Source organism: Alexandromys fortis, unplaced genomic scaffold (genome assembly GCF_014885135.2).
Source record: "Alexandromys fortis isolate MF-2015 unplaced genomic scaffold, M_Fortis_MF-2015_v1.1 scaffold_45, whole genome shotgun sequence".
NCBI classification, from domain to species: domain Eukaryota; kingdom Metazoa; phylum Chordata; class Mammalia; order Rodentia; family Cricetidae; genus Alexandromys; species Alexandromys fortis.
Genome location: NW_026067926.1, coordinates 9,285,133 through 9,311,219, shown reverse-complemented (window position 1 = coordinate 9,311,219; position 26,087 = coordinate 9,285,133). Strand labels below are relative to the sequence as shown.

Genomic DNA, 26,087 nt, shown 5'->3' with positions numbered 1-26,087 from the left:
CCCATAGGAAGGCCAGGCAGCATCGGCCTGAGCACAGGATGGAATGGTCCTTGCTACATTCCTACATGGTAGAATGGGTTCCTGGGAGGCCCAGGAGAGTGAGAACATGCTAACTCCAAGCTGCCAGGCCTAGATAGGAAGTGCTGGAGAGCCCCTGAGAGCACTGGCTGAGAGGGTCTGGGATGTGGACATGCTCTCTGGCAGGCCCTGAAAGACAGCCTGGCTCTTTAAGGAGGCTTAAGAGGCTCATCTGTCCCTAAGCTGGGTCAGTTGACATCTGGGGAGGAGGGAAAAGGAGAGGTGGAAAGGATTAAGGTGCGGGGAGGGGGGGAGTACTCCAAATGAAGAGCTCCACACCTCCCTCCAGAGCACCAGGAATCTCCTCACCACCCTTACCTGCCTGAGAAGCACAGCTCACTCACTCTTTCCTCAGGGGGTCTTTCTGAGGGAAGCCCAAGATGCTTCAGCCTTGGGATCCTCTGGGAAGGTGCAGAGAAGGAATGGGAATTGGAGCAGGAGGCCCCATGGACCAGGGTAGAAACAACACTAAATTTGGAGTCAGGATGACTCAGGTTCAAGTCCCAACTGATGCTCTGGTTGCAGGCAGCTCTTTAGCCCTATCTGTACAAATGACAATTGAAATGCCTGCCTCCAGGAGCTGTTTAACTGTAAAGTGTCAGAGGTTGACACCTATGATCTGAAAAACACCAGACACCTTGTCTGTTCTCCAGTGGCCAAGGCTGATACCAGATGGCTGCCAGGTTAAGGAGCACCACTCACACAGCCTAGGAAGGAGACAGACCCCAGCCTTTCCACACCACCCTGGGCTCTTCAGCCTAGATCCCTATGCCTAGGCAAGTACCTGTGACCTCAGGCAGCCTGGCCCTTTACAGACAAAGGGCGGTTGAGGGGTTTTGCTTCAGTGTTCTTAGCACGCTTGTTACTTACTTACTTACTTACTTACTTACTTAGTTTGATTGATTGTTTTGAGACAGGGTTTTGCTATAGGCTGAGCTCAAACTCACAGCATTGATGCCCCTGCCTCAGCCTCCTGAGAGCTGAAAGTCCAGGCATGCACCACAATGCCTGTCTTAATTAACTCTTTACTTGGAATCACTGTAAATGTATGTAAAAGGTGCAAGAGTAAAGAGAATACAAAGATGGACGGCAGCTCAAGAGCACCTGTTCTTCCAGGGGACCTAGGCTGGGTTCCCAGCACCCACAATCACCTGTAACTCCAATTCCAGGGAACCCAACTCCCTCTTCTGACCTCTGCAGGCACAAGGCACACATGTGGTGCACAGATATAAACAAAGGGAAATTTTCATACATATAAAATAAAATAAATAATCCATAAAAGGCTGGTTGGCTTGCTTGCTTTTTGATTTTCAAGACAGGGTTTCTCTGTGTCACAGCCTTGGTTGTCCTGGAACTCACTCTGTAGACCAGGCTGGCCTTGAACTCACAGAGATCCTCCTGCCTTTGCCTCCTGAGTGCTGGGATTAAAGATATGTGTGGTGGCTCTGAGCAAGCTGGATGAGAGGTACATCTCTAGTACAACTCAATCCAAGCAAATTCAGCCCAGATTAGAAACCAAGCCTGGCAAAGTGGCACAAGCTTTTAATCCCAGAATTTAAGAGGCAGAGGGAAAGAACTCTGAGAGTTCAAATCCAGAGAATTTCAGGCCAATCACAGTTACTTAAGAACGCCCTGTCCAAAGAGAAAGAGGCAGAAGGAGAGAGAGGGAAAGAGGGAAGGAGGAAAGATAGGAAGGAAGGAAGATGACTTGAGGTCGCGGCAGCTGTTGGATGGCTTTCCTCCAGGCACTAACAGTGTTTTGGGGGACTAAGACCCAAAGAGAGCAGAAAGCCAATGACTGGTCTTCCCATACTTCCTTGTCACCTAGGACTTTGGAGAGAAGCTGGCACCTCCTCCTGGGACAGATGTTTTTATTTGGGAAAATGCAAAGCAATACAGCAGACTTGATACAGCTTACCAAAACAGTGATCGCAAGATAGGTAAGAGAGAGGATGAATCAACTGTAAAGTCTGCAGAAGCCAGGTGTGGTGGCGCAGGCCTGTTATACCAGCACTTGGGGGGCAGAGGCAGAAGGACCAGCAGTGTGGCCAGCTTGGGACTCACAGTAAGACCCTTTTTTGACCAACAGGGGTGGGAAATCATTCAGTGGTAGAGAGCTTGCGCAGCAGTTCCAAAGCCCTGGGTTCCAACCTCAGCACAGCAAAAATGAAGTCTGCATGTATGACATTTTCTCTATCCCAGTCTCCTAGGAAAGCAGATCTTCCTTCCCCTTCTGTCGTTAAATTTATGGTCCCATGTCCCCTTCTGTCATTAAATCTGTGGTTCCTGTGTCTGAGAAGCCCACGCTAGGGTAAAAATACCTCCAGGACTCTCCCCGAGTCTGGAAAGGGGGAACTAATAGGTGACTGTAGAAAATGACTTTACCCTACGGACCAAATAAAATCATGTTAAGAGTTGAAGCAGAGGGGGCTGGAGAGATGGCTCAGAGGTTAAGAGCATTGCCTGCTCTTCCAAAGGTCCTGAGTTCAATTCCCGGCAACCACATGGTGGCTCACAACCATCTGTAATGCGGTCTGGTGCCCTCTTCTGGCCTGCAGACATACACACAGACAGAATATTGTATACATAATAAATAAATAAATATTTAAAAAAAAAAGAGTTGAAGCAGATAATGTTCATAGAACACTCTGCAAACAACAAAAACATTCATTCAAAACGCTTCTCTTTCCCAGAAGTCAAAAAACAAATGTTTTGACAGCAGTGTGACAAGAGGCAAGCACGACCATATTCCTCCAGGTTCTTCCCTGTGCCAATATTGACTCACAACACCACGCCAGTCTGAGATGCTGACTCCCACAAGGAGCTGGAGTGGGCATCGCAGTAAGCCACCCAGCATCCCACATCCTAGGCGGTCCTGCTAGCTGTCCACCCTCCATAAACAGTGACTTGACCGAGTCTTGCATATGCAATTCAATGATCCACTACTGAGCAGGAGCCCCCTCCCCCATTCCCCTGCCCTTTTCTTACTTTTACATTTGCATCGGCCTCACTAAACAGCCTGCACCGACTCTGAACTCAATTGCTCTGTTGCCCAGGAAGATCTGGGATTTGCCATCCTCCTGCTTTCTGCTCATAACCTTCTTGTCAAAACCCTAAGAAGTGCCAAATTTGTCCCCTTAGTGTGTAAAGAGAATAAAAAGACTCCCGAGGCACAAGCAAGTGTTTCTTATTATTTTCTCTTTTGTAGTGCTGGGAGCGGAACCCAGTCCTCCAGTACTCAACACAGAAGAGACTCAATGCAGGAGAGATTCCCACCCACCATCTTCACATAGACCTACCTGCTGCAGGGGTAACTGGCTCCCCCATGGGTCAAGAGCCTGGCAGCTTTAACCATTTTTCTTAGAGGTTTCTCCAGCTCTTTGGAGGGCCTGCTTTGAGATTGTGCCACAAACCACAGCTTTAAATCCTTCCTCCAGCTTTTCACAGAAAACTGTTAGTACTTTCCCACAGATCCAGTGCTAAATCCGTGATCCGGCTTTCCCCCCACCCCCATAAAGTCACCAGGAAGTGCAAGGTAAAGTGTGGGGTTATACCCAAACCAGCAAGTGGGAGAGCCTGCTCACCTTCCAACAATGAGGCTTCGGGAGTTCCATTTCAAATACACATATGCCATTAGCACCCAAAATCATTGTGAGACTGTCAATTTCTGGTCTGAAATAAAGTTCTGGAAATGCTGTGTCCAAGTTTCAATAGCTTTCCTCAAGGGCCTTCCAGCTAATAGGGATGTCCCCCTCGACATCTGTCACATCTGGTTGACTCTTCACTACCTCTTTAAACTGACTGAAAGATGAGGTGCTGCATGCACAAGGCACATCCTAAACACCGGGTATGGTCTACAGCAGGGTGTCTTTGAAGGAGGCTAGAAGCCATAGCTCTCGCCTAGCCCAGCTTTCCTGCTTCTCCCAGCCTATGGCCCTATGCGCCACGTGGCCTCCCTTCCCCTCACCCTGTCCAGTGGGCCTTGAGCCTGCACACTCCCGTACTGTGTTGTACAGGAGGGCATGGTGCTGATGAGTCATTCAGCATCAGAGATGAAATGACCTGATATCTACATGTAAATCAATATTGATATTTGATATAAATAGATATAAATTATAAAACATATAATATATACTTTAAGCTTTTCTTTACTTAGAATGATATTAAACAAACCAGAAAATAATGATGTGCACCATTAATCCCAGCACTGGGGAGAGGCAAAAGCAGGCAGACCTCTCTGAGTTTGAGGCCAGCCTAGTGTAAGAAGCAAATTCCAGACCAGCCAGGGCTATGCAGTGAGACTGTCTCAAAAAAAAAAAAATGAAATAGCAAATTTTAAAAAATGACAAGTCTAAAAAATATGCAAAAGGAACAAGTTTTATATTGTAGATTTGTTGATTTATCTCCTTTTCTTTGACAAAGGGGCTCAAGTAACCCAGGCTGGCTTCTTATACAATTCAGTATTATATCTGAAGATGGCCTTGAACTCTTGGACCTCCTGACTCCACCTCCAGAATGCTAGAATTGTTGGTTGAACACAGTCTTACACTGCAGCTTTGTTTTGTTGCTGTGTTTTGGAGACAGAGACTCCAATAGGTCAGAGTCTCCTGTAGCCCAGACAGGCTCTAACTCGGTGTGTCACCAAGGACGACCTTGGACTCTTGCTAGCCTCACCTCCTACTCCCTAGTGCAAAGATTGGTGTGCCACCACACCCATTTGACTACAGCACCTTCACTGCCCCCCTTCCCTTTCAATAAAGGGCCTTTCCTTTTCATTTTGCATGGGACCTGGAAGCTACATCACTGGCTCTGCCCCTAGGGTGTTTCAGGCCACAGAGCTGGGGGAAACAATAAAAAACCAGCTCCGCTCCAAGCCTTCAGTATGTCTTACTCAAGTCCTACTATCTAGGGAATGGCACCTGCACAGGAAAGCCCTACAACTCCCCAAAGATAAGGCTGGAGGACCTGAGCTACGTGGCACCTGTTGGTCCCTGTCAGAACCTGGGAACAAAGGTAGAAGATGCCAAGGGAAGTCAAGGAAAGTGGGGGGTCTAGTCCAACGGCCAATATATGAGGACACCCCCCCCCATGTGAAGCGCTGAGCTCATATGACCAAGGAGCCAGAAAAGGCTGCCTCAGCCCTACTGGCCAGGATCCTGCTTCGAGTGTTGCTATTGACAATGAGTAACTACATCCAAGATGCCTGGGTTTAAACACCAGCCCCAACAGGTCTTCTCTTGGCTTCCCTGCCTCTAATCCATACACAAGTCTCCTCTCTAGCCAGGAATATTAAAAGACTGGACTACTTAATGAATACCCAAGGTTTCTTGGGGACACAGCCTCTCCCATGAATACAGAGGACAGATGGACTGGTGCCAAGCCTCAGAAGCAGTGGACATGTCTGCTCTCTGTGCAGAGTATGGTGTCCCCTAGACCCTCAGAACACAAGTGCACAGCCCTAGAGCTGAGCCAATGGCTCAGACCTGTAAGATCCCAATTACTTGGGAACTAAGGCAAAAAGACTGCAAGTTCAAGGTTGGCCTAGGCAGCTCAGTGAGAGTCTGTCTCAAAATGAAGAGAAAAGAGGCTGGGGCGGGTGGTGCACAGCTTTCTGGCAGAGTATTTGCCTAACACCCTTGAGCACCTAGGTTCATTACACGAGGCTACTGTCTTAAAACAAAAAGCTAGGTACAGAGTGTTTCAGCTCTTTTAGAATTTGTCTAGCAGGTTTTCTGGCTCTTGCCGGAAAACCCCTCCCAATTAAAAAAAAAAAAAAAAAGCTAGGTACAGTGAAACACGCCAACAATTCTAACACTAAGAAAGCTGAGGTAGGGGGATTATTACTTGTCCAAGGCCAGCAGGGCTACAGAGTGAGACCCTGTCTCTAAGTAAATAAATCAGACAACAGCTATGAATAGCAGTAACAGTTCCTGTATTTTTTCTAAGAACCCAAAAAGATTAAGTACCATGTGGTGCTTAACTAGCTCTTAGGGAGCTAGAAAGTTCAAGGCCAGCGCCCAGGCTACTCTGCAAAACCTTGCCTTTAAAAAAAAAAAAAAAAAAGAGTGCAAGATGGTGCAGATCTCTGTGAGTGCAAGGTCACCCTGGTCTACAAAGTGAGTTCCAGGATGGCCAGAGCTATAAAGTGAGACCTTATATCAGTAAGAACAGGAGCTGGAAAGACAGCTCAATGGTTAAGAGCCTGTTCTTCCAGAGGACCCAAGTTCAATGTTCAATTCCCAGTTCCCACATGGCACCTTACAATTGCCTGTAACTCCATCTCCAAGAGATCCAACACCCTCACACAGACATATATGCAAGCAAAACACAAATTCACATAAAATGAAAATAAATAAATCATAGAAGGAAGGAAGGAAGGAAAAGAAAAGAAAAGAAAAGAAAAGAAAAGAAAAGAAAAGAAAAGAAAAGAAAAGAAAAGAAAAGAAAAGAAAAGAAAAGAAAAGAAAAATACCAACGCACTTGGGTACTGGGATAAAAGGTGTGCACCACCACCACCTGGCCACAAAATCTTTTCTTAAAGGGGATGGTCACACCATCTCATCTGTAGTTGGGAGAATCATTAATGTAAAACGTAGCCAAAAGTGCAGAAATAAACTAAAACCATATCTCATAGTTGAAGGTTTTCTGCTTTAAGAAACAGACTCTAGATTAACATCTCTGCTACAGAGGATGCAATGGCACACACCTGGGCGCCCAGCCCTCAGAAGACGGAGACAGGAGGATTCTGAATTCAAGACCAGTCAGGAGGCTCAGCAGTTAAGAGCACTGGCTGCTCTTCCAGGGGACCTGGGTTCAATTCCCAGCACCTACATGGCAGTTCACAACTGTCTGTAACTCCAGTTCCTAGGGATCCGACACCCTCATACAGACAGACACACAGGCAAAACCCCAATGCACATAAAATAAAGAAATAATTTTTTTAATTTTTTAAAAAAGACCAGTTAGTCTAAGGATCACAGCAAGATCTTGTCTCAGAAAACTAGATGAGGGGGCTGGAGAGATGGCTTAGTGGTTAAGAGCATTGCCTGCTCTTCAAAAGGTCTTGAGTTCAATTCCCGGCAACCAAATGGTGGCTCACAACCATCTGTAATGAGGTCTGGTGCCCTCTTCTGGCCTGCAGACATACACGCAGAGAATATTGTATGCATAATAAATAATATATATATGTATATATATATATAGAAAACTAGACGAGGCTTAGAGACTACACACTTGTCCAGTATGTGCTATTTCCTACTTTCATGCCTCCATACTTCCAAAGAAATTTAAAAAACAAACAAACAAAACAAAACAATGAAAGGAGGGAGGACTTGTGAGGAAGAAGGGATCCAGAGGGAGTGGGAGTGGGTAGGAGGAGTAATGTGGTGGAGGGGTGGTGATCAGAACACATTAAACAACTGGACAGGATCTGGAATCACCTGGAGAGGACATGCTTCCAGGAACATCTGTGACTCAGTTATTCAGATTCGGTTAGTTTCTGATCATGCCTGTGAGAGATTATTGGAATTAAGTAAATCGAAATAGAAAGATCCACCTAAAAAGTAAGAAGCATTATTCCTGAGCTTAAAAAGGAGAAAGACAGCAAGCAGCATAAGCATTTTCCATGTCCTCCTGATGTCAGTGCAGTGTGAACGGCTGCTTCGGTTCCTGCTGTCTTGACTCCTGCCATGATAGACTGTGACCTTGAACTGTGAGCTGGAAATAAGGTCTTCTGTGGCCCCCATAGGCTCATATTTCTGGATGCTTTGTCACCAGGGAGTGGGACTGTTTGAAAGGATTAGAAGGACTAGGAGGTATGGCCTTGCTGGAGGAAGTGTGTCACTGGGCGTGTGTTTAGAGGTTTCAAAAGCCCACGCCAGGCCCAGTCTCTCTCTCTCTCTCTCTCTGCCGGTGGCTGGGGATGTACCGCTCCAGCACAACGACTACCTCATGCTTCCTGCCATGATGAGAACGGACTGACCCTCTGAAACTGTCAGTGAGCCCCAAGGTTCCTTTAGAAGAACTGCCTATGGCCACGGTGTCTCTTCACAATAGAACAGTAACTAAGACAACTTCCTTCAATAAATTATTCCTGTACAGGCATTTGATCACAGCAACAGGAAAGAAACTAAGGCACTCATGGATGGCATTGTCAACAAACCAAAAGAAAAACAAAACCTACCTCTGGTAAGTAGCAGGAACAACTGACGCATCTCAAAAACACCACGCGCCTTTCCCCCAGTAAGAAAACAAAGTCAGTCATGACTCTGCTCGGTCCCTCTGACTTTACTGACTCTTTAGAAGATGCTCTCCCCCCCCTCCAAAAATCACAAATCCAGAAATTCTCAGTCTAAGAAAGCAGGAAGAGTCAGGCAGATAGTTCAGTGAGCAAAATGTGCTCACTACTAATCCTGACAATGACCTCAGTTTGACCCCTTTCTCCAGGAACCACATGATGCCAGGAGAGAAGACTCCCTAGGATTGTCCTCTGACCTCTGCACACCCCACGGCACACTGCAGCACACATGTGCATGCGCACACATTCGCTCACCCTCAACCCCAAGCTTCAGAGTCACACAGCTATCTCAACCTTAACGCTGCGGCCCTTTAATGTCATTCCTCATGTTGTTATGGTGACACCGACCATAAAATTCTTTTCATTCTACTTCCTAACAGTAATTTTATTGTTGTGAATTGTAATGTAAATATCCATGTTTTCCAATGGACTTAGGTGACCTCTGTTGAAAGAGTTGTCAGACCCCCAGAGGAGTCATGACCCACAGGTTGAGAACCACTGATCTATATGGCCTATTCCCAACTTTTTTTTTAAGATTTTTTTTATTTATTATGTTTCCAGTGTTCTGCCTGCATGTATACCTGCATGACAGAAGAGGGCATCAGATGGTTGAAAGGGAACTGAACTGAGGTCCTCTGGAAGGGCAGCCAGTGCTCTTAACCCCTGAGCCATCTCTCCAGGCCCACATATTCCCATCTTAAATGTAAAACAGCAAAATGAGATCATTTTATTGTAGTTGTTTTTTTTCAAGGAGTTTCTCTGTGTAACAGGGTTTCTCTGGCTGTCCCGGAACTTGCTCTGTAGACCACACTGGCCTCAAACCCACAGAGATCCACCTGCCTCTGCCTCCCAGTGCTGGGATCAAAAGTGTGTGCCAGCCGGGCGGTGGTGGCGCACGCCTTTAATCCCAGCACTCGGGAGGCAGAGGCAGGCGGATCTCTGTGAGTTCGAGGCCAGCCTGGACTCCAAGAGCTAGTTCCAGGACAGGAACCAAAAGCTAAGGAGAAACCCTGTCTCGAAAATCAAAAAAAAAAAAAAAAAAAAGGTGTGTGCCAACATTGGCTGGCATAAATCTTTTTTTTTTAAATCATCTATTCAAGCCTGTTTCTACCACAGCCTTCCCATCTCAAAGATATGGGCACCACCATTGAGGTACCTCTAGAAGTCATCTGTGTGCATGTGTAAGTGGGTACGGGTATATTTGTGTGTGTTCTTGTGTGTGCACATGCACATGTGCATGAGTGTGTATGTATGTGTGTACCTGTAGACATACAAGCCAAAATCCAAGTCAAACTCATGTGTTGCTTTTCAGATGTCTACTTTGGTTTTGAGAGAGCCTCTCTCCCTGGGATCTGGGACTTACAGACTAGGCTAGGATGACTGGCCAGCAAGCCCCAGACTTTCCTGTCTCCATCTCCCCAGAGCTAGGATTCCAAGTGCACATTCCTATGCTGGATTTTTATGGGCTCTAACAGGAGTCCTCATGCCAGCGTTACAAGCACTTTATGAACTGAATGAGCCCTCTCCCTAGTCTGCTAGGAGTCTTCTTTGAATATTCTTTCTCTCAGACAGCGTCCAATCCGTTAGAAAGGTCTAAACCCTCCATTCAAAGCACAGCCTGAATCTAACAACAGTTCTCCATGTCTGTTCTCCACCCTCCACTAGTTTTCTCTGGACCACAGTCACAGCCTCCATTACTCTCTGCTTCCCTGGCACAGCTGCCCACCCAGACAGACCCCATTCTGCCTAAAACTGCCAAGCAGAGCATGCCATTGTCCCATTTAAAACCTGAGTCTCCCTGTGCTCAGACGAGAGCTTAGCGGCTCTTTACCTTGGTCCAGTTTCACCATTTACCTCCCTACCAGGGACTCCCCAGCACCACTCTCCCTCGGTCACAACCTTCAAGCCACGCGCGACTCTTCTCTCGCTGAACTTGAAGGTTTTGGGGCCTTAAACTTCTGAAATGTTTTGCCCCTACTGGTGACCACAGCAAGGATCCTTCTTGTCATTCAAACTTCAAATGTCACCTCCTCAGAAAACGTCATCACAACCTTCCAATCCAACAAGTCATCCAACACTCCTCACACACCCTCCCGTTAATTTTCTGCACAGCAGTCGCCGCTGCCTGCTCGCTCAGTTTTCTTCCCTCCTGTGGGTATCAAACCAGCAGGCAGGACCAGTGAGCACCGCCCTTCCATAAATCTCATCCATCAGTCCCAGCGAGTCCCAAGCGGCGAAGGAGGCTCGGGGACTTTCTTCACATATTCTGACCCAGGTCTAAACCGTGTTTCCAACTTGGTGAAGATAACAATTCTGAATCACAGTCCCCCACAGTACATACACCTAGTGCCACTCAAACCACCCGCCGGAAGACCTTTTGGCTAGTTCATTCATTCGCTAAACAAACATTTACCGAGCTCCTACTCTATGCCAGTGGGGCAAAGGATCAAAGACAAGTTCTGACTCCCAGGAACCACAGGAAGCAAAGCGAGGAACGCTGACACACAGGTACCTTCCCAGAGCGGGAAAGAGTAAGACTGTACGCGTGCCCCTTGTGGCTTCGAGGTCAGATCCACACAGCCCAACGGACCCAGAGAAACTGGTGGAGCAGCACCCCGCGGCTCAGGCGGCAAAGCTCCCACTCTACTAGCCCAGGCAAAGCAGACGGAGCGCGTTCGTCTGCGACCGGCGCCCGCCGAAGACTCGCGGGTAGAGTTCCAGGATTACCATTGGCTGACCGGGAGCCCCACCCCCATCCCATCACTGGGGAACAGGGATGCAGCCGCCGGGGTCGCGCTCCAACTCTCCTAGGCGATCCCAGCCAGCGAGGCCAGACACCACCTTCCACTAGCGTCGCGGGCCCTCTTCCCTCTCCCCCACGCCCAAGCCCTCAGGCCACACTCCCGACCCACACGAGCCCCACTCCCTGACACCCGCCACTGTGCCTAACGCATGCCCTGGGGGTAGGCGTGTCCCGGGAGCCGCGGAGTTTGCTGGCTCGACCGTGGGCGGGCGGGACCAGGCCAGGCCCCCTGCGGCGCTGCGAGCCCCGGTGCGCGGCCGTTCCCGAGCCCGCCACCCTCCGCCACACAAACCCCGAGGGCCGAGCCCGCCAAGGCTGCGCAGGAGCGAGTCAGGTGCGGCCGCGGTGCGGGCTCACTCACTCGATGAAGAAGCTGGCGCCCTCCTCCGTGAAGCCCTCCTCCCAGCCGCGCGGCAAGTCTGCGGGAAGGCGAGAAAAGTCGGTCAAACTCCCGCGGCCGTGGCGCCCCCCGCACCCGCCACCGCCCCCCGCCGGCCCCGCGCCCACCTGAGCGGATCATGTGACCCGAGTTGACCGGCTCGCCGGTCCGCGGGTGCAGCCAGGTCGTGCAGCCGAGCTGGTCACTGCGGGAGAGGTGCACCTGTTAGCGCCACCGCCCCTCACGGCCGCCCAGGGCCCCAGCCCCCGGCGCCCGACCCCACCCGAGTGCCGCCGCCCCTCGCGCACTTGATAAAGAAGACGCGGCCGTCCCGACAGACGCCGTACGACCAGTGCTCAGGTAGGGTGTCCCGCCCGACCGCCGCCGCCATGTTCGCCCAGCGCCAGAGCCCCGGACCGGGGGAGGGGGGAGGGGTGAAGGGGCGGGGCAAGGGGCGGGGCACGGGGGGGGGACAGGGGTGCACGAAGTTGGGACTGAGTGAATGGGAGGGATAAGAAACAGGGAGCTGGAGTAGCAAGAAGTGGGGGGCAAGAAGTTAGGTGGGGATAGGGAGGGGAGGGACAAAATGTGGGGAGGGGTAGGGAGAAGAGTCCAAGAAGTTGGAAGGAGTGAGGGAGCGAGGCTAAAGTGGGAAGGGGCTGGGAAACGAGCGACTTGGATGGACCTCACTGTGTTCTCCTGTGCTGGATGTTGCGTGGGCTCCAACTTTGGTGACTCTGTCTGGTGCCTGAGCCCGAGCTGTCGCGGCTAGTGACTCCAAAGTTCCCTGTTGCAGGAGCCAGCCGGATCTCAGGGCCCCTCAGCCTTTGTCCCCTGAGATCCGCGGGCGAAGAAACAGACTGGCCCCAACACACACACACACACACACACACACACACACACACACACACTTGCTTCAGGAAAACCAGCCGACCTGCACACCGCAGCTCCTTTTCCCCGGAAGTGTGCTTCTTTCTTAGCCTAGGAGCACCGAACAGGTTTCTTCTGGATTCCGGAGCAGCCTCCAGGGCTTCTGTAAAATAAGTGAAAGGCTGGCCTGTGATTCCGGCTCTGGGAAGACTGAAGCAGGAGGATTGCTGCGAGTCGAGAGACAGCCAGAGCTGTTTAAGAATTTCGGGACAGCAGGGGTTACTATGAGACACTGTCTTAAAAAAAATAAAAAGTTAAGAATGAGGTCTAGGAGGGGTTGTGAGCAGAGTTGGTGGAGTAACTTCGCTGAACCCTGGCACACAGTGGGTGCTCTAGTAACCGCCAGGGCAAGCTGGCATTCATCTTCCCCAGCTCACAGCAGGGCCGTGGGCCTGGACCACACTGGTCCTCTTCATGCCCCCACACATCTGAAGCTGCCGAGATCACAGGCTGCATCTGCCTTCACTTCTCACGAGTGACAAAAAAAAGAGGCGCTGCCTGGATTTCCCTACTCAGTCCCCAGCCTGTAACACTTGCCTCTTTAAGTATTCAACTCTTGGGGGGGGTCTCTCCTGAACCCCCAGAGCAAAAGAGACCCTTCTGCTTCTTTAACTCACTTGTTTGCACCTAATTGACATTTGTGTGCTTACTCTCTTGTTCTCCCCAAAACTAAGTGTGTCAGTTGGACAAGAGAAGGGGCCTTGGTCTGTCCTGAACTACAGGGACAATCCTGGGTGCCTGAACAATCCTGGATCGTGCTTACAGTAATTCCTCGATGGGAGAATGGAAAACCCTCAGACACCCTGTCCTGTCACACTGCAAGTGGGTGGAGCAGGAAGTTAGGCTCTGGGCAAGGGTCAGGCCAGCCTTGCAGGGACATAGCTGCAGGTCTGCAAAGGCTCACCTGAGTGGGGCTGCACGGTGGGCCCTGGGAGGAGAGAGGCGAGAGTAGGCTGGACCCTGAAGGAGGCACAGCTGGAGCGCTCCAGGCGAACCTAAGGGAGCACAGGCTGACCTGTGGAAGGGGTGTGGAGTGCTGGGAAGACAAAGGGAGCCTTCCTCGGAAGAAGTTAATAAGGAGAGAGCTGCTGTGCTTGGGGGTGCAGAGCCTTCTGTCTCTGACACAGTTCTTGACCAAATGGACACAGAATAATAGCATCTTTATTATTAAACACAAAAAAAAACCCAATCTATTAGATGGGCAAGGATATGAACACACAGTTAATAGAAACTGAACACAAGTGGCTTTTAAGTAAATGGGAAGATAATTGGCCCTTACATAATATCAAGTATACAAATGAAAATTATAGTGAAATTCTATTTTATAGATGTTGGATTGGCTTTTTAAAAAAAAAACATTCAGGCCAGGTGGTCATGGTGCACACCTTTAATCCCAGCACTTGGGAGGCTGGAGCAGGTGGATCTCTCTGAGTTCGAGGCCAGCCTGGTCTACAAAGCAAGTGCCAGGACAGGCTCCAAAGCTACAGAGAAACCCTGTCTCGAAAATCCTAAATAAATAAATAAATAAATAAATAAATAAATAAATAAATAAACATTCTTGTTCATTGTTGCTGGAACTATAAAAATGATTCTGCCTTCTTAAAGGCAATTTGGCAGCAACTATTACAAGGACCCATTGCTTTGACCAGGCAACTCCACCACCAGGAGATTATCCCACATGCTATCCCTGCAATGTGGCTCAACAGTTAAGTGTGCATACTACTGCTGTTGTAGAGGACCTGGGTTCGGTTCCCAGCACCTACGTGGGAGGTCACAAACTTTTGTACTCCTGTTCTGGGGGTTCCTATACCTTCTTCTGAACTTTGAGCACACGGAACACATGTGGTGCACATGCATGCGGGCAGGCAAAATGTATATGCATAAAATAAAAAAAATTAAAAATATTTTGATCACATACTACCATATGTCCCTGAAAGTATATTCGTGTGTTTTTTTTTCCCTCATAAAAATGTGTGTATGATCATTTACAGCAGCTTCATCTATAAGGGCAAAAACTAGAAATGGCCGAAGGGCGGGTGGTTAAATAACCAGAACATCTCCTGTGCCACAGAATTTGACTTCCAAACAAAAACTTGGCACACAGCCATGTGGGTGTGTTAAGACATTAATACCAGCTGGGTGGTGGTACACACCTACAATACCAGCGTCAGGAGGCAGAGGCAGGTGGATCTCTGAGTTTGAGATCAGTCTGGTCTACACGGCTAGTTTCAGGACAGCCAGATGCTGTGGAATAGTCGTTTTGTACACTGTGAAGACTTGTTGCTCTCATTGTTAATAAAACGATGATTGGCAGATGGTTAGGCATGATTTTCTGGACAGAGAGAATGCTGGGGGGGGCGGAGTCTCAAGAGAGCCCATGAGACACAGAGTGAGTAGGATTGGAAGTACATACGTGAGGTAAACAAGACTCAGGGCAGCACCCAGATCAATAGAAATGGGTTAATTTAAGTAATAAGAGCAAGCTAAAAATGAGCCTAAGCTATTGGCCGAGCATTTATAATTAATATTAAGTCTCTGTGTGGTTATTTGGGAACTGGCTGGTGGGACAGAAAAGTCTGCCTACAACTACGGCTACACAGAGAAACCCTGTATCAAAAAAACAAAACAAAAAGACCAACCAAGATGTTAATACCAAGTTTTCAAAGAGCAAAGTCAGCCTTAAAAAGTTCACATTTGACTCTATAACATTCTCAAAATCCAATATCCAATATTGATTTTAAAAAGTCATTAGGGATCCAAAACAATCATTAGGGCTGGACATGGCAGCACACACCTTTAATCCCAGCACTAGGGAGCCAGAGGCTGGTGGGTTTCTGAGTTTGAGGTCAACTTGGTCTACAGAGTGAGTTCCAGGACAGCCAGAGCTGTTACACAGAGAAACCTTGTCTCCAAAAACTAATAAACAAAAAGAGATGTATTTTTATGTGTATGGCTGTTGTGCATCTATGTCTGTGTGCCATATACATGCGGTGGCCTTAGAAGCTGGTAGCCAGCATCAGACTCCCTGGAACTGGAGGTATAGACCACTGTCAGCTGCTTTATGGGTGCTAGGAATTGAACCCAAGAAGAACAGTCAATGCTCTTAACTACTGAGCCATCTCTCCAGTTCCCTAAATGTAATTTAAATTATTTTATTTTTTAAAAGTATAACAATGAAATGTTGGGGAGGTAACTCAGTGATCACTTGATAGCACTTGCCTGGCTGAGGCAGGAGACTCTAATTCAAGCTAGCTTGGGCTACATATTAACACTGTGTCTCGGGGCTGGAGAGATGGCTCAGTGGTTGAGAGCACCGTCTGCTCTTCCAAAGGTCCTGAGTTCAATTCCCAGCAACCACATGGTGGCTCACAACCATCTGTAATGAGGTCTGGTGCCCTCTTCTGGCCTGCAGGCATACATGTAGACAGAATATTGTATACATAATAAATAAATAAATAAATAAATAAATAAAAAAGACTGTGTCTCAAAAACAAAACAAAAGCAATAATAAAATATAGTTGTGTAAGTCACAGCTGTGATGATGAAAATCACAGGACTTTGCAGGGAAATGATGCATGACAACTTCAACTTCATTTCACATTTAAATGTATAAATATAAAAACAGCAGTAAAATCTATACGTATATCCTGTAAAATTTAGAATTTCTTCTTTTATTTTTGTTGTTTGTTTTGTTTTTGTTGTTGCTGTTGTTGTTGCTTTTCCAAAGCAGGGTTACTCTGTGTAGTCCTGCCTGTCCTAGAACTAGCTATATAGACCAGGCTGACCTTGAACTCAGAGATCCACCTGCCTCTGCCACCTGAGTGCTGAGACTAAAGGTGTGCACCACCACCACCTGGCCCTTCTTTTTAAAATATGTAGTTGTGAGTGCCCACAGAGGCCATGGATGCTAAGATTCTAACGCAGGTCCTTTGGAAATATAGAGTGCTCCTAACCCCTGGACTTTTGCTCCAGAGTTAGAAACTCCTGTAAGCACTAATAACATAACCCAGAAAATTGTTGGCGAAAACATTTATGCTATAGATTCTAACTCTACATACCCTAGACAGTAGCTGTTAACACGAGTTACAGCTGATCTGCACTCTGAGGTGAAATGCCCTCGCCGTGAAATGTACACCAGGTCCAGCATGGTGTTCCACATCAGTAACCCAAGCATTTGGAAAGTGGAACCAGGAGGATGGAGAGTTCAAAACCAGACTACATAAGGAGCTTGAAGCCACTCTGGGCTATATAGACCCTGTCTCATACTACACCCCCACCCCTCAAAAAGGTGTAGGAACTGGGTAGATAGCTCATCAGTAGATCATTCTTCTAGCATGTGTGGGTCCCTGATGCATCCCCAGTACAATGAGAAAACAGCTTTTGTGGATCATTTCTTTGTGTGGGTACAGACCTTGCTGCCCCCTAGAATTACCTGAGAGTGCCAGGCAGTGGTGGTGCACGCCTTTAGTCCCAGTACTCGGGAGGCAGAGGCAGGTGGATCTCTGTGAGTTTGAGGCCAGCCTGGTCTACAGAGTGAGTTCCAGGACAGGTTTCAAAGCTACAGAGAAACCCTGTCTCGAAAAAACAAAAAAAAAAAAGAAAGAAGAAAAGAATTACCTGGGAATTTTAGAAAAAGGAAAAAACCTACCTGAAACTCAATAGTGATATTGGGTGACCATGGTGTTATTGAAGCCTCCCTAGACAAAATTCATTTAATAATTTTGTTAGGAAACTCAACTCAGAACTCAAATAGTTGTGTTTGTTTTGTTTTGGTTTTTAGGTTTTTTAAGACAGGGTTTTGTTTTTTTTTTTTTTTCAGTGTAAGAGCTCTAGCTGTCCTGGAACTAGCTCTGTAGACCAGGGTGGCCTTGAGCTCACAGAGATCCACCTGCCTCTGCCTTCGGAGTGCTGGGAGTAAAGGCGTGCTCCACCACCGCCTGGCTTCAAATGGCAGGTTTTTTTAAACCAGCAATTCTAGGGCTAAGTGGTTAAAGCTCTGGTGGAACGTCTAGAGGACTCAGGTTCAATTTCAGTACCCACAAGGCAGCTCACAGCCATCTGTAACTTTCTTGGCTGGCCTTTGTGGGCACTGCAGATGGTTGGAACCTCCAGCTCGCCCCTGCATGAGCCAGAAAGCCCCATTCCTGTCTCCTCTCCTTCGCCAAACCCCGCCCACCCAGAGAATCTCCTAACAAAGAGAAGGCACCCAAAAGCCCAGTTCCAAATTCTTGGTGGCTACTGGAATTTTCTCCCCTGAAGTTGCCAGCAGCCCAAGTCCCCACCTAAAGGGGTCAGCTTTTGACTATACTTGGGCATAAACCCAGCTTGTGGCGGACACATCATCACCCCTTGCCTTCAACCTACATAAGCTCCCTACTTTAGTTCAGGCATGTGACTTCTCCTGCCTCAATCTCTGGGACTGGAGAACCTGCCCAGAAGTTGCTTTGCTCAAATAAACCTGTTGCTATACTTTTTCAGTTTGGCTTGATCTGACTTACTACGTCAGTAGAGAAACCTACTGTGGGGTACAGAAAACCTATTAATACACACAGACAAAACACCCTTACATGTAAAATAAAATATTCTTTAGATTTATTTATGTTATGAATATCTTATGCACATGTATGTCTGTGGACCACATGCATGCCTGGTGCCCATGGAAGTCAGAACAGGGCATCAGATCCCCTGGAACTGGAGTTATGGATGGTTGTGAGTCCCTAAAATAAAATTTTATATCAAATACTCTAACACATTACAACCCAAAGATATGCTAATTTGACAGTTGCATCTTGAGGGATGAATCCTGTGAAAATAATAAAGTCTTTGTTTCCCATGTTTAAACTGTCTCATTTCTCTCAAAGCAGAGAACAGCATGTACAGAAGCAGCACCGCAGTTCCTAGCTGGGTAACCTTGGATCTCAACCAAGTGTTTCAGGCAGTGCTGGTTGGCGCTGCGTGGCAATGATGGTGTACACACAGTGCAAGGGGCCTATGATGTGTGTTCAGAACCAAGACTGTGGTGAGGTCACGTGATGCAGCACGGGAAGAGCTTCCAGAAACACCTCAGAAGTATTACACATTTGGTTTTAAATTAATTTTTGGTGGTTCTGCAAAGCTTTTTCCGTTGTCACCCTTTTGGGACCCTCACACTGAGTTTTTGAACTCCATATGATGTCATGGCCCTTGGACCACTCTCGAAATAGCTTCCGTGAACTCTTGCCTACATAACTGTTTCCGGACAAAACACCAGCTATGGTAAATGGAATTTTCTTCCCAGAGGCTCTTTCCTTTGACTGGCCCTCGTGTTGGACTCTTGCTGAGCACAACACTGTCCCCTCAATTTAAGTGTGCAGTAATCCATATTCAAACGTGAGTCAAACTGTGACTTAGAGCTGACATGGCAGGTCAACGCTGTAATTCCAGCCGTGATTCAGGAGACGGAGACAGGAGGATCTTGACTTCCAGGTCAGCGTGAGCTACAATAGTGAGACCCTGTCTCAAATAAACGACAAAAATGTGATTGTATCAGCCAAATGTGTATGAAAGAACTTTCTACCTCCAGGTGATCCATTACTACCCTGTGTTCTCTCTAGGGACAGCATGGCCTGGTGGCTTCAGAGTCAGCCCTGTGACTCCACATCCTGCTCTCCTCAGCAGACTGTGGGGCGTGGTAGCAGACTGTGACACAGCCTGGACCCCACATCTGGAGCTCTCACTACTGAATAAGGGCTTAGGATTGAGTCCTTTCAATGTGGGGGGACAGGAGGTTGAAACCACTGCAGAGCCTGAAGCTAGAACACCAACATGGGCTATCCCAGCCAGGTGCCTAATAAACCCCCACCCTGAAGCTAGAACACCAACATGGGCTATCCCAGCCAGGTGCCTAATAAACCCCCACCTTCAAGATAGAACACCAATATGGGCTATCCCAGACAGTGCGTAATAAACCCCACCTTGTCCACCTGCTGTGAAGCTCCCCCACAAGCCACCACAGTCCCTACTGTAGTAAATCAGCCTCCCGGGCTAGAGAAGGTCTCCTCAGCCCTCAGCCCTCAGCCCGTCTTCACTCCTCTGATATGAGCAGCTGTATTTCTGTTGCTGCTTTTCTTTTAAAATCCCTTTCCATGACTCAGTTGGGAGAATGCTTGCCTAGTTTGTATGAAGCCTTGGTTTCAATCCCAAGCGCCACAAAAAAACTAGACATGGCAGCACATACCTGTAATCCCAGTACTCAGGAGGTTGAGGCAGAAGGATCCAGAGTTCAAGGTCTTCTTGGCTACACAAGAGTTCAATACCAGGCCAAGACACGTGTGATCCTATCTAAAAATATTACAAAATCGGGGCTGGAGAGATCGCTCAGAGACTAAGAGCACAGGCTGCTCTTCCAGAAGTCCTGAGTTCAATTTCCAGCAACTACATGATGGCTCACAACCGTCTACAATGAGATCTGGTACCCTTTTCTGGCATACAGGCATATATGCAGGTAGAATACTGTATACATAATAAATAAATAAGTCTTTAAAAAAGTACAAAACCGGGGCTGGAGAGATGGTTCAGTGGTTAAGAGCATTGCCTGCTCTTCCAAAGGTCCTGAGTTCAATTCCCGGCAACCACATGGTAGCTCACAACCATCTGTAAAGAGGTCTGGTGCCCTCTTCTGGCCTGCAGACATACACACAGACAGAATATTGTATACATAATAAATAAATTTCCGGGGCTGGAGAGATGGCTCAGTGGTTAAGAGCATTGCCTGCTCTTCCAAAGGTCCTGAGTTCAATTCCCGGCAACCACATGGTTGCTCACAACCATCTGTAATGAGGTCTGGTGCCCTCTTCTGGCCTGCAGTCATACACACAGACAGAATATTGTATACATAATAAATAAATAAATAAATAAATAAATAAATAAATAAATAAATAAATGTAGTACAAAACCTCTATCCTGTCCTAAGAAACTATCTTGTTAGTCCAGAGTCAAAGACACATAGGGGGAGGAAGAGTGAGAAAATAAGCATCTTAGTCAAGGGTCTCTGGGGAACTAAAGTGGCTCAGGACCATTCCTGTCAACCACTGGTTGCATCACTGCTAGTCGTGACTCTGCAACCACGACACCTGCTGGACAATAAAGGTTATTACACCTAAGACAATTTACCAGATCTCATAACAGGTAATTAATAAATCAATACGGCAGACTATATTAACATTGAAACGTTTAGTAAATTTTTTGCTAGTACTATGGACTGTATTCTGCAAGGCTTATATTGTTATGGTGATACATCCACTTATTGGATATTGGGACTCAGCTTTTTTCCTCATATTATATCCTTTTTTAAAAAATATTTCTTTATTTATTATGTATACAATGTTCTGTCTGTGTATATGCCTGAAGGCCAGAAGAGGGCACCAGACCTCATTACAGATGGTTGTGAGCCACCATGTGGTTGCTGGGAATTGAACTCAGGACCTTTGGAAGAGCAGGCAATGCTCTTAACCACTGAGCCATCTCTCCAGCCCCCTCATATTATATCCTTAAGAAAATGGTTTGATAACAGAGCCAAGAATGAGGCACTTTTAGAAATGATACAGTCTTTACAGACTAATAATGAACAGTTAGTTGACAGGATTAATACTTTCGAAAATCAAAAGTTACCTGAAAAAAAAATTAATACTATTGAAAAGGGTAACATACAACAAAAGTGTATGCTCAACTATGTTCATAGCAGCATTGTTTGTAATAGCCAGAACCTGGAAACAACCTAGATGCCCTTCAATGGAAGAATGGATGAAGAAAGTATGGAATATATACATATTAGAGTACTACTCAGCAGTAAAAAACAAGGACTTCTTGAATTTTGCATACAAATGGATGGAAATAGAAAACACTATCCTGAGTGAGGTAAGCCAGACCCAAAAAGAGGAACATGGGATGTACTCACTCATATTTGGTTTCTAGCCATAAATAAAGGACATTGAGCCTATAATTGACGATCCTAGAGAAGCTAAATAAGAAGGTGAACCCAAAGAAAAACATATAGGCATCCTCCTGAATATTAACCTTCATCAGGCGATGAAAGGAGACAGAGACAGAGACCCACATTGGAGCACCGGACTGAAATCTCAAGGTCCAAATCAGGAGCAGAAGGAGAGAGAGCACGAGCAAGGAACTCAGGACCGCAAGGGGTGCACCCACACACTGAGACAATGGGGATGTTCTATCGGGAACTCACCAAGGCCAGCTGGCCTGGGTCTGAAAAAGCATTGAATAAAACTGGACTTGCTGAACATAGTAGACAATGAGGACTACTGAGAACTCAAGAACAATGGCAATGGGTTTTTGATCCTATTGCATGTACTGGCTTTGTGGGAGCTTAGGCAGTTTGGATGCTTACCTTACTAGACCTGGATGGAGGTGGGTGGTCCTTGGACTTCCCACAGGTCAGGGAACCCTGATTGCTCTTCGGGCTGATGAGGAGGGGGACTTGATTGGGGGAGGGGAAGGGAGATGGGAGGCGGTGGCGGGGAGGAAGAAAGAAAGAAAGAAAGAAAGAAAGAAAGAAAGAAAGAAAGAAAGAAAGAAAGAAAGAAGAGAAAGAAATATTAAAAAAAGAAAAGGGTAACATTAACTTGACAGACAAAATTGAATCCATGTCTAAGGGTACTGAGAAATAATCTGAAAGAATTCATACTGTTGAATGTGACAAACAAAATTTATTAAAAGTTATAATAGGTTAGCAGATAGAGTATCTCTCCAGGATGGCAGTCTGCACACTATCAAAATAATATCCAAGGATGAGGTGTTATCTTTAAAGGAGAAACTTCAGACCTTGGAATCACATGTTCAGAATGAGGACCAGAGGCTAGGTGCCTCAGTGAAATCACTAGAAATATATACAGGCAAGGAGATTCAGGCTTTACAAAAGACAATAGTAAAAAGATTTGAAACAAGTAAGGAAATTAAAATTATTGAAGCTGATGAGCAGGGAAAGAAGGCACAAAATCAGGATTCAACATCACCAGTAGCTGTCAGAAATGACTTACCAAGGGTTTTAGCTCCCTACCCTGTAATCTACTCTGAGAAAGCATCAAGTACTAAAGGCCCAAAAGGATACAAAGAAGGTAGATGGATACCTATAGAAACGAATGTTCTTATAGATCTAAAAGAAATTAAGCAAGCTGTCATAACTTATGACTTGCATTCAGCATTTGTTAGAGAGATGATAAAGACATGGGCTTCTAAAGCATTAAGGCGACACCACATGACTGGCTTCAGTTAGTTTTAGCAGTCCTGGATGATGGACCCCAATTGATGTTTAAATGTTATTTCAGGGATGAGGCTAAAATTTTAGAACAACAGGGAAAAGCAAAAGGATTTGAGACTTCCCAAGATCAAATTCTTGAGAATTCTTGAGAAAGGATACAGGAGGGAGAAGGAGAGGAAAACGGTGTGGGAGATGATTTCTACTTAATCCTAGCTATGTGGAGGTTGAGGCAGGAAGATTGCTTAAATCAAGAAGTTTGAGGTCTGGCAGAGACACATAGCGACTCCTGTCTCCAAAAATTAAATAGCTAAGGTGAAGGTTGTATGTCCTCATGTCTTCCTGAAGATCCTCCATTCCCAGCTTTCCCTCCTTCTCTGCATTCATTTTTCCATTTAGGTTCAACAAAAAACTAAAATATCCCTCTCTTTATCTCTCTCTCTCTCTCTCTCTCTCTCTCTCTCTCTCTCTCTCCTTGTGTGTGTTTTCTTTTATTACAAATAAAGTACAAAGAAAATTTTTTTCTCAAATATTTTTGCACATACATTGCCCACATTATGTCCTGGTACCACCCAACCCAGTGCATCCCAGCACTGTAAGGTATTTCCATGGCTGGGATGAGCTGAGGTAGGGTGCTTGACTAGCTCGTGTTAGGAGCTATATTCAATCCCCAGCACCACGAAACAAAACAAAAAGATGAATTCCCTGTGAACAAGGGCATCCTCCCATATGAGCAGTATAGGCTTTGACGATTAAAATCAGGCTTTTTTTTTTAATGATGCTCTTTTTCATTGTTCCTCTTTAGCTGCATACTTCTTCCAGCCAATAGCAGTCAATAGCTCACTGAAGCAGTGAACATAAACTTCATAATTTCAATGAGAGGCCCCTGAGAACAATCACAAATGGTAACCAGATTACTACCCTCGAATCTGTTTGTTGGACTGATACAGGCTGTCACTATGTTGTCTTGGATGACCTGTAACTCAGAGACCCTCCTGCCTCTGCTTCCTGAGTGCTGGGACTAAAGGTGTGCATCACCAAGCTGGCTTCCTTCTAATCCTGAAGTTTCCTCTTGTATCCATTCTTTTCAGCAAAAGCTTTCTGGAGGAAGCCCCCTCTCACTGGGCCCTGTTCTTTTCCCACTCACGCTCCACCTCCCAGAGCCATCTCTCAAGAGACATCCTCCTTACCCTGCTTGGCTTCTTTGGTGCCCTGTTCTTGACCAAGGAGCTTCCCTTTCTTCCCCTGCTCCTCCGCTTGTACACATTAAGCATGCACTTCCTTCCCAGACCCTCCCAACGTCTTCTAGACTGTTGTTTGTTAAGAGGAAAAGAGAAAAGCTAAGAGCCCTGAACACTTCTTAGCAGGCTGGTATCCTGTTGTCACATCTCTGCTTATCAGGGTCAGTCAGCTTGCCAGAGTCACAGGGAACTACAAGACGTTAAGGCTGACACATTGTTCAAGAGTGGAGTGGCCCCAGAATTCCTCTGAGCTGTGGCCTGGTGCAGTATGTGCTGTCTGTCACACTGTTTCAGTGACTCTGGATTCCAGAGCACTGGAAACACCCTGTCCCCATGCCCAGAGCACCCACTAACATCACCAAGGCAGTCTACAAAGGCCAGTTGCTGTTTTGGAAGCACTTCACATTAGCCAAAACCAAAGTCCCTAATGCCTTTACATAGAAAAGGCTCCTGCTTTGCAACTGCTCTCGTAGGAAGCAATAGAACACCATAGAAAGCCATAGCCATATCTTGCTAGGCAATGGAGACAGATTCTAAGAAAGGTGACCTCCCAGCTAGGTGTGTAAGTGGTGGTTTCTCTCTCCCCAGCATGACTGAAACTCAGACAGGAAGATTACAAGTTGAAGGCAACCTGGGCTACCTCAAGGGACGCACACTGTCTGCAGACATCTGAGTGATTTCATTTCATCCTGTACAAACATCCTAGGGTGGCTTCTATAAATAAGGTGACTGGGTGGTGGTGATGGTGGCACATGTCTTTAATCCCAGCATTTGGGAGGCAGAGGCAGGTAGATCTCCGAGTTCAAGACCAACCTGACCTACAGAGTGAGTTCCAGGACAGACAGGGCTACACAGAGAAGCCCTGTCTCAAAAAACCAAAATAAATAAGTAAAACAAAATAAAGATGACTATAGTGTCACTAGGTGGTATTTTATGGTACCATACCCATGCCTACAATATGTTATAGAATGGAAACCAACAGACAATGTGTGGGCATTTTTGAATGTTTTTGAAGATTTATGTGCAGGTGGGGGGGCTTTGTGGGTGTGTGTACATGAGCGTGGTACCTGTGGAGACCAGAAAGGGGTGTCAGATTCCTGGAGCTGGGCTTACCTCACCTAATGTGGATGATGGGAGCCTAACCTGGGTCTTCTGGATGAGAGCAAGCACTCTGCACTACTCTCAACTGTTTTTGTTTTTAATTATATGGATGTAAGTACTGGTTTCAGATTGCAGAGATGGCTCAGAGGTTCAGAACACTGGCTGCTCTTCCAGAAGTCCTGAGTTCAATTACCAACAACCACATGGTGGCTCACAACCATCTATAATGAGATCTGGTGCCCTCTTCTGGTGGACAAGCATATATGCAGGCAGAGCACTATATAATAAATAAATAAATCTTTAAAAAAAAGTGATGTACAGGGCTGAAAAGATGGCTCAGAGGTTAAGAGCAAAGCGGCTCACCCAAAGGTCCTGAGTTCAATTCCCAACAACCATCTGTAATGAGATCTGGTGCCCTCCCCTCTTCTGGTCTGCAAGCATATATGCAGGCAGAGCACTGTATGTATATAAATAAATAAATCTTTTTTTAAAAAGTGCTAGTTTCCTGTTGGAGAGTGTTGGATCCTCTGGAGCTGAAGTTTTGAGTCACCTAATATGGGTTCTGGGAACCAAACTCAGGTCTTCTTCAAGAGCAGTACATCCTCCTAATTGCTGATCAATCTTTCCAGCCCCCCAGTGACAAACTCCACTGTGGTATTTGCTGGACATTTTCTATTTGTTCAGTCTAGTGTGCTCCTAAGTGTCAAGGATGAAGAATCACATGGTGGGCTGGGAAGATGAATCAGTGCTTAAAAGCACTGGCTGCTTTTGTAGACAACCTAGGTTCACATTGGGGTATTCATATGGTTGGTCATAACTGTCAGATATCTGGTTGCAGGGACTCTGACAGCCTCTTACTACCTCTGCAGGCAGTAGGCACACACATAAACATATAAAAAATTACATATAAACATGTAGGCAAAACATTTATGCACATGAAAGAACTGAGTCTTTTTCATAAAAGCTTTTTTTTTTTTTTTTTTTTTTTTTTTTTTTTTTTTTTT

The 26,087-nt window shown here is 46.5% G+C and overlaps 1 protein-coding gene and 1 non-coding gene across 6 annotated transcripts in view; one reads left to right on the top strand and one right to left on the bottom strand.

The window, feature by feature from the left end:
- Positions 1–12,660, bottom strand: part of Plekha7 (pleckstrin homology domain containing A7) — a 191,205-nt gene extending 178,545 nt beyond the window's left edge. For 3 of the 5 annotated variants that reach the window (XR_007591890.1, XM_050143168.1, XM_050143177.1), the window contains exons 1-3: positions 11,865–11,965; positions 11,685–11,761; positions 11,539–11,596 (exon numbers count right to left, since the gene is read on the bottom strand). Coding sequence is in view for 3 of the 5 variants with exons in the window: in XM_050143168.1 (XP_049999125.1) it covers positions 11,539–11,596; positions 11,685–11,761; positions 11,865–11,947 (218 nt within the window). In the remaining 2 variants the exon portion in view is untranslated. Of the gene's footprint in view, positions 1–11,469; positions 11,489–11,538; positions 11,597–11,684; positions 11,762–11,864; positions 11,966–12,241 lie in introns of those variants that run through there. The other 2 variants (XM_050143170.1, XM_050143174.1) reach the window with 2 other exon arrangements.
- LOC126502418 (U7 small nuclear RNA) lies at positions 5,772–5,833 on the top strand. Its single transcript, XR_007591924.1, has one exon. It is a non-coding gene; the product is annotated as a U7 small nuclear RNA (small nuclear RNA).
- Positions 12,661–26,087: the final 13,427 nt, after the last annotated feature.